Source organism: Tachysurus fulvidraco, chromosome 24, assembly GCF_022655615.1.
Source record: "Tachysurus fulvidraco isolate hzauxx_2018 chromosome 24, HZAU_PFXX_2.0, whole genome shotgun sequence".
Taxonomy (NCBI): domain Eukaryota; kingdom Metazoa; phylum Chordata; class Actinopteri; order Siluriformes; family Bagridae; genus Tachysurus; species Tachysurus fulvidraco.
This window is the reverse complement of record NC_062541.1, coordinates 1,951,669-1,960,818: the sequence shown is the minus strand read 5'-3', so window position 1 is coordinate 1,960,818 and position 9,150 is coordinate 1,951,669. Positions and strand designations below refer to the sequence as shown.

General features: G+C 45.0%; 1 protein-coding gene across 5 annotated transcripts in view; it reads right to left on the bottom strand.

The window, feature by feature from the left end:
* The window catches only part of rims2b (regulating synaptic membrane exocytosis 2b), a 70,580-nt gene that overhangs the window by 13,219 nt on the left and 48,211 nt on the right, over nucleotides 1-9,150 (bottom strand). For 3 of the 5 annotated variants that reach the window (XM_047808044.1, XM_047808045.1, XM_047808046.1), the window contains 2 exons: nucleotides 507-529; nucleotides 144-283 (listed from right to left, as the gene is read on the bottom strand). In XM_047808044.1, the coding sequence (XP_047664000.1) occupies nucleotides 144-283; nucleotides 507-529 (163 nt within the window). Of the gene's footprint in view, nucleotides 1-143; nucleotides 284-506; nucleotides 530-6,492; nucleotides 6,541-6,771; nucleotides 6,811-9,150 lie in introns of all 5 variants that reach the window. The other 2 variants (XM_047808042.1, XM_047808043.1) reach the window with 2 other exon arrangements.

Here is a 9,150-nt window from a genome sequence, read left to right as displayed (position 1 = left end):
CACAGGCCGAGAGGAAGCATGCAGAAAAAATGAGAGAAACCTGTCAGCATGCACTGTGATCAGAATAAAAGTCAGATCTTTAATAACCGATAAAGATGAAACATCGGAGGTCAGAGGTCAAATTTCACAATTTCACACCCCACCTAATTTTGCGAGCGGCCCGCGCTCTGTCAGACTGGACGGACACGTAGCTCGCGCTGCTGAGCCGAGACGCGCTGGACATGGCGGATACATCGCTAACATCACTGTCCGAGGACTTCATGGACAGACTGTCCATTCCCCTCTGTACAGAACACAGGACAGGTGAGAAATAAAACACACCCTGGGGTACAGTTAGAAACCAACAACTTCAGCTTCACTTTATTTCATCACACCTTCCTACTGTGGATTACTGTCCCCTTCCTGCATGTCCCCAAGCATTGTGTGTGTCCGATACACAGAAATGATTTAACTTACGAAAGAGATTCATTTTAATCATTATGATCATTTGATCCAGTTGTACGTACCCTGGATGGATCCTTCAGAGAACCTGGAAAATACAGGAAAGAGAAAAAAAACATTAAAAAGGTGAAGATGAAGGTCACAGAAACTGATGAACATCTGTGAAGACCTTTTTATATCATAAAGCAGGCTGTAGAAGAACTCATGAATATTTGTTCTACAGACTGCAAGCTCTAAGATGCAGTAAGATGTCAGCAGGTTGGAGAGAAACGCTGCAGCTCTGGTCTCTGTGTGGAGCTTTAATCAGTAACACATGAACAGGATCAGACAGGAAGTGAAAGACAAGCTCCAGGAAGTGGATGAGAGAATGAGTTCAGCACACGAGGACAAACTCACCACATCTGAGCAAAACACACACCACACACACACCACACAGCTCACACACCACACACAGCTCACACACCACACACAGCTCACACTGCTCTACAGTAAATATCTCTCTTAACAAAAAACTTAGTACCAGTTAGAGACAGATCGAGAGAGAGACAGAGAGAGGGAGAGAGAGACAGAGAGAGGGAGAGAGAGACAGAGAGAGAGAGAAGAGTGAGAGGGAGACAGAGAGACAAGAGAGAGGGAGACCGAGAGAGAGACAGAGAGAGGGAGAGAGAGACAGAGAGAGGGAGAGACACAGAGAGAGAAGAGTGAGAGGGTGACAGAGAGACGAGAGAGAGGGAGACTGAGAGAGAGACAGAGAGACAGAGAGAGAGTGGGAGACAGAGAGACAAGAGAGAGGGAGAGACAGAGAAAGAGAGCGAGACAAGAGAGAGTGGGAGAAAGAGAGAGGGTGACAGAGAGACAAGAGAGAGAGAGAGAGAGAGAGAGAGAGAGAGAGAGAGAGAGAGAGAGAGAGTTTACATTATTATCCAGATCTCTAATAAACTTTCAGTAAAAAATAATCCCAGTACAAAAGACACTGAGGGATAAAAGATGAAAGTGTTTCTTTCTCCTTCAGGTGTGTTAAAGACTGAAGCGAACAAACCGCAGTGACGTCATCAAAACATCATCAGTCTCAGTGAAACACTGGAGCTGCCGTCAGTTACTGTGTCAGTTACCTGCGTCTCCGTTCTCTGTGACCGTCTCCACTGCCCCGGGGCGGGACGAGGGGGAGGAGCCAATGCAGAATAGAGGCAAAATCATCACATGTTTTTAAGTAGAACACACACTCCACTACAAACAGGTCAGACACACACACACTCATATCACTTAGACATGTGCCGATATTCAATCAGCTAATGTTTTATCATCAGCTCTCTCACGTTAACCTCCCACTGAACCCCACTGAACCCCACTGGAAGCTCCACTGGATATCATCACTACTAACACACCACATGTTAGCTTACAGCGACTCGTTAGCCAGTGAATCAATAGCCAGTGACTCACAAGCCAGCGACTCATTAGCCAGTGACTCACCAGCCAGCTACTCGTTAGCCAGTGACTCAATAGCCAGTGACTCACCAGCCAGCTACTCGTTAGCCAGTGACTCGTTAGCCAGTGACTCCTTAGCCAGTGACTCAATAGCATGTGACTCACCAGCCAGCGACTCATTAGCCAGTGACTCACCAGCCAGTAGGGTTGCCACCTTCAATACAGAAAAATAAGGGACGCCTGCCGCAGCAGGGGCCACACCCCTCGGGGCCACGATGACCACAGTCCCGATGGCGTGCCAGTGGTGTTATATCATAACTTAAAACATGTATTCATAAAAATATTAAGATCGATACCAATGGACATTATAATAAGACGTCTGCTATTGAAATCCGTGTGAACAGATGCACTCAGTCTCTCACTGTCACAACTTAAGTGGCCATATTGAATACACAGCTATGACGATAATAAATATACGCCAACAAAGTGTGACTGAGAACACAAAAAATAAGCTTTTGGAGGAACTTGTGAACCATATTTTATTAACTTATTATTAAATAAACAGATCCATAACTTAATTATAACTTGCAAACTTGCAAAAGATCTTCCATGAACATAATAACATCAGTGGATGTATATCAGTGGATCAGATGCCATCGTGTCATATGGATTTTCTGTCACGCTGACTCTGTCAAAAGAACAGGCGAGGCGGCGTCCCGCCCTCCTCTGACTCTGATTGGCCGTGATTCACGGCCCGTAACCCTAAAACAAACCAATCAAAACAACGATGGCAACGAGTATTACCCAATCAGGAGCAGAATAGGACGCGTCTCCACACAATGCGGGTGGGGTGATGTGCATGTGATGCTGTATAATGTGGACCTGTGTAACATACGGGACAAATCGCGTCCTGTATTCATTTGATACCGGACGCGTCATTTTGCCTGTAAATACGGGACGATTCCGTATTTCACGGGACGGGTGGCAACCCTAGCAGCCAGCGACTCGTTAGCCAGCTAGTTGTTGTTCTTGTACACTGAGGGAAAAGTAGCTACATGGCAATTAGCTACTCTACAACATTCATATCTGAATAAAATAATGACACACTTCTGAGAGCAAATTAATTGTGTGACTGTGTGTTGTCACGTCTAGTTGTCGCTAACTAACGCTAGTCTCATGCAAGCAGGTTGTGTGTCAGTGAATACTGTATGTTACTGTAGCTAATACACAACTGACATATAACACCATTTAAATGTCATTTCATTAAACACGTTAAAATTTATTGCCACATGTCTAACTGTTTCAGAGAAAAGCATTTCACACATACACACTCTACACACACATTGCTATTGTTTACTAACACACTCCTCTACAGCAGAAGGCTACTGTGTGTGTGTGTGTGTGTGTGTGTGTGTGTGTGTGTGTGTGTGTGTGTGTGTGTGTGTGTGTGTGTGTGTGTGTGTGTGTGTGTGTGTGTGTGTGTGTGTGCGTGTGTGTGCCCTGTCTTTCTCTCCTGTACAATTTTATGATTAATTATTAAAGAGGCTAAAAGGCTACTATTGTTAACTATATGTAATAGTGGAAAGTTTCAAATTAGCATGTTGCTACTTGTACAATGCTAATTAGTGGCTATTGACTTCCATTTATTATTTTTTTTCGACTTGTTGCTTATAAATAAATAATCCTCTCAACTCCCTTCTCTGAGCTGGAGAGAGAGAGAGAGAGAGAGAGAGAGAGAGAGAGAGAGAGAGAGAGAGAGAGAGTGCGTTAAACAACAGAAAGATCAGAGAGGCAGACAGTGCGAGGGAGTGCACGAGTAGGGAAGGAGAGAGAGAGAGAAAATAGAAAGAGATAGAGGGAAAGAGAGGTACAGAGAATAAAAAACAGAAAAGAACAAAGATATGAAAAGCGATTGAGAGAAAAAGAAACAGATAATGATGAAAAATGGAATAACAGTAAAAAAGAATGAAAAAAAGCAAGAAACTGAGGGAATGAAAGACATGAGATGCAAGTAAAAAAGAAATGGAGAGAATCAGAGGAAAATGAGTGGAAAGAGAGGACAGAAAAATGATATAGAGAATTTTTATAAAGAGTAAGAGAGAGAGAGAGATTTGGTCATCATGTGTCACAAAGCCGAGTCGCTGGAGATCAGAGAGAGAATAAAACTACAGAAGAGCAAAAACACAGCACTACACATGCTAAAGTTAACCCCTTGGGGTCAAAGGTCACACTGCAGGGCCCATAATGCACTTCATACCAGTGACTTTCTTCTGCTGGTCCTCCCACGTCACCTCTGATGTCATGACACCGAGACGTGAAAGAAAGAACAGAGGACTTTAGTGTTAGCGTGTGTTAGACAGACTAGCGCACAAATCCTGCTGTAGACTAGTCAGAGTGGAGAAGAGTAAACAATAATAATCAGAGCCATGGGTTATACACTCGCTCAGAGCCGTGGGTTATACACTCGCTCAGAGCCGTGGGTTATACACTCGCTCAGAGCCGTGGGTTATACACTCGCACAGAGCCGTGGGTTATACACTCGCTCAGAGCCATGGGTTATAGACTCGCTCAGAGCCGTGGGTTATACACTCGCACAGAGCCGTGGGTTATACACTCGCTCAGAGCCGTGGGTTATACACTTGCTCAGAGCCGTGGGTTATACACTCGCTCAGAGCCATGGGTTATAGACTCGCTCAGAGCCGTGGGTTATACACTCGCACAGAGCCGTGGGTTATACACTCGCACAGAGCCGTGGGTTATACACTCGCACAGAGCCGTGGGTTATACACTCGCACAGAGCCGTGGGTTATACACTCGCACAGAGCCGTGGGTTATACACTCGCACAGAGCCGTGAGTTATACACTCGCACAGAGCCGTGGGTTATACACTCGCACAGAGCCGTGAGTTATAGACTCGCTCAGAGCCGTGGGTTATACACTCGCACAGAGCCGTGAGTTATACACTCGCACAGAGCCGTGGGTTATACACTCGCACAGAGCCGTGGGTTATACACTCGCACAGAGCCGTGGGTTATACTGTACACTCGCTCAGAGCCGTGGGTTATACCCTCGCTCAGAGCCGTGGGTCATACACTCGCACAGAGCCGTGGGTTATACACTCGCACAGAGCCGTGGGTCATACACTCGCACAGAGCCGTGAGTTATACACTCGCACAGAGCCGTGGGTTATACTGTACACTCGCACAGAGCCGTGGGTTATACACTCGCTCAGAGCCGTGGGTCATACACTCGCACAGAGCCGTGGGTTATACACTCGCACAGAGCCATGGGTTATAGACTCGCTCAGAGCCGTGGGTTCCACACTCGCACAGAGCCGTGGGTTATACACTCGCACAGAGCCGTGGGTTATACACTCGCACAGAGCCGTGGGTTATACACTCGCACAGAGCCGTGGGTTATACACTCGCACAGAGCCGTGAGTTATACACTCGCACAGAGCCGTGGGTTATACACTCGCACAGAGCCGTGAGTTATAGACTCGCTCAGAGCCGTGGGTTATACACTCGCACAGAGCCGTGAGTTATACACTCGCACAGAGCCGTGGGTTATACACTCGCACAGAGCCGTGGGTTATACACTCGCACAGAGCCGTGGGTTATACTGTACACTCGCTCAGAGCCGTGGGTTATACCCTCGCTCAGAGCCGTGGGTCATACACTCGCACAGAGCCGTGGGTTATACACTCGCACAGAGCCGTGGGTCATACACTCGCACAGAGCCGTGAGTTATACACTCGCACAGAGCCGTGGGTTATACTGTACACTCGCACAGAGCCGTGGGTTATACACTCGCTCAGAGCCGTGGGTCATACACTCGCACAGAGCCGTGGGTTATACACTCGCACAGAGCCATGGGTTATAGACTCGCTCAGAGCCGTGGGTTCCACACTCGCTCAGAGCCGTGGGTTATAGACTCGCTCAGAGCCGTGGGTTATACACTCGCACAGAGCCGTGGGTTATACACTCGCACACAGCCGTGGGTTCTATACTCGCTCAGAGCCGTGGGTTATAGACTCGCTCAGAGCCGTGGGTTATACACTCGCACAGAGCCGTGGGTCATACACTCGCTCAGAGCCGTGGGTTATAGACTCGCTCAGAGCCGTGGGTTATACACTCGCACAGAGCCGTGGGTCATACACTCGCTCAGAGCCGTGGGTTATACACTCGCACAGAGCCGTGGGTTATACACTCGCACAGAGCCGTGGGTTATACACTCGCTCAGAGCCGTGGGTTAAACACTCGCTCAGAGCCGTGGGTTAAACACGGACAAAGCTTCATCTTAAAAAGCACCGTGTTCTGTGACTGTGTGTGTCGAGAACTGGAGTGTTCTTTATTCACAGACGACAGAAATACAGGAAAAGTAAAAACATTGTCAAAGAGGTTTATGTTTGTTTTGACTGTGGAGAAGATAAACAGGTGAATGTCTTATTGGGACAACAAGAGGAAGACAATATATGAGACTAGTCTATCACACACACACACACACACACACACACACACACACACACACACACACACACTCGTACACACGCACAGACACCCACACACACTTGTACACACACTCGCACAGTTACGCACACACAGACACGCACACACTTGCACTTGCCTTTCCGCCCGTTGACAGGAGGGGGAGCCACAGACTTTTCCTCAATTTCTTAACATGATGAGAACACACACACACAGACACACACACACACACACACACACACACACACACACACACACACACACACACACACATTAAAAGATCACTTTTTATCTCATCACTCTGTATCACTCTCTCATCAACTTTTATCTCATATCCTGTTTAAAGTTTCCCTTTAACACACTTCTAGAATTTCCAGGAAAAAACCTCCTGGATGTAAATCATTCACTCGTGACACACCTGGCACTGAAGGAGGTGGAGCTGGAGGTGGAGCTGATCCTGATGGAAGTGAAACAACAGGTTCAAGAGACAATGAATGGGTGGGGTCTGGTTCAGGGGGAGGTGCTGGGGCTGTTGGCTCCTCCCCCAAATGAGCTTTGGTGATGAAAGTGATGATGGAAACATATTGAAAAAAAAAAAAACAATGGAAACCGCAATGAAGAAAAAAACAGAGATGGAGAAAAATGTTCTACTGCAGTTTTCTCATCAAAGCAAATTTCAAAGCAAAAATAAAAACTATTTGGTTTTTTTACCTTTATGGTTGATTTTAAAATTTGGGAAAAAACTTTTCTGGTAATTTTTTAAAAGGTTTTCTGTTTGTTTGTTTCTTAATACAGTTTACATGCTACAGATATTTTCTGGGGTTTTTTGTTAAATCAGGTTTTTTCAGTTAAATCTTAAAGGCAGGGTCTCCGATTTTTGAGAAATGCTTCAGAAAACTGAGTCGGGCCAAAAAATAAACAAAAAACAAAACAAACGTGTAGCCAATGAGCAGAAAGGGGCGTGTCTTGTCAATATGGGCGGAGAGAGTGTTCGGTGCGCATGTGTGACATTATCAGAAAGCGGTTTTAACATCGACATGGAGGATAAAAACAAAGAAAGAAAGAGAAGAAAGACTTACGATAAAGACAAGAAGTAGGACGTGTTAATATAGGATCAGCTTTCCAGCGCTGGAGAGAACTGAAGGAGCAGGAAGTTGGCCACATATTCACAGGTTGGAGTTTCCCGAGTCAATAACTCCTGAGCTAAACGCTGTTACTACACAAATAACACCTCTTTTCTATCGTAGTAATGTAGAGAGGCAGCTACAACCGCGTTTTGTGTAGTAACAGCGTTTAGCTCAGGAGTTATCGACTCGGGAAACTCCGACCTGTGAATATGTGGCCGACTTTACTTAAGACGCCGAGGCGCTTTTTTTCCTTCTCGATAGGTGAGTAACGTTGGTTTTGCTTTGTTACACAGAACTAATATATGCCTTTGTCCTTTACATCATTATGCTTGTGTGGCATTTTTGCTTGTTTGTTTATCTACAATCGTATTGTTCTTCCCTTCAGCTATGATAAAGACACGTTTCTTTCCGTTAGTCGCCTGGGTTACATATGTATGTGTGGGCGGAGCTATCAGTACAGGGGTGGGACCCGTTCGGGTTAGGGGCGTGTTTGTTTTGGTGATTTTATATGTCAACATTGGCTTTCAAAATTCGGAGACCTCACCTTTAATTTCTCGGACATTTTGTTTATCCTATGTTGCTGAAACTTTTCTGGTGAATTTTTATTTTTTGGTAAAATCTATTTTTATATTTTACAGTTTTTGAAACATTTCTGGCTGCTTTTTTCGGTTTGTAAAATTTACATGAATCTAATAGAAAAACTTTATAGTGAATTTAACTAATTTTCTGTTCACTGATTGATTTCAGCGATAAGTTATAAACATGCTGATCTTCCCTGAGATACAGGACGAGATACACACTCTATAAATATTAAGGTCTGTATATATGAGACAGAAAGCACTAACTACAACTCACTTTGACACAAGTTTGAGTGTGAACAGACAATTTCTAACACAATATCAAACTTGTGTGAGTCTAATACATCAGATCTCATTACACACACAAGACTACTGTGATGGTAAAGAGTCATTACCAGCTGTGGTGTGTGTGAAGGACGAAGGCACTTCACACACTAATGAGAAGACGGGATGCAGAAAAGAGAATAAAGTTAGATGTGTGAAGGTGACAGGACTGAGAGAGAAATAAACGGAAACCATATAGACACTAATATTAGTTAGTCACTACAGGTTGAACTATCGTGTGCTCTAGGGGGCGCTTTCTATTCAACTCTATACCGTATAAAAAAGCATAGTGACTAGCATGACCTATGACCATAAACTGGACTAGTGAGCTGTGGTTCAAATGTTCAACAACTCAACAAACATAACACCTGATTGTCTACACTACATCTTTATTTCCTATAATGGTTTACCAGGCGTCGTTTGTGTTACTGCCGGCGGGGCAGGAGACTGCGCAAGGGGCGGAGTCATGGGTGTTTCTACATCTTCAAAGACAGAGGCTTTGCACCAATCACAGAGATCAGAAAAGAAGAGCGTCAAAATCTGAGGGTTAATCAACTCGCAAGCAAAAAGTGCACACACACATACACACACATATACACACTACACACACACACACACACACACACACACACACACACACACATACGTGCACACAAGCACACACACTGACTACTGACTAATATAATTATTTAATAAAAAGATTTCAAAAGCCACTTGGTGACCAATCAGCATCTTTGATTATAAAGCCCGCCTACTTTTCCTTCTCCA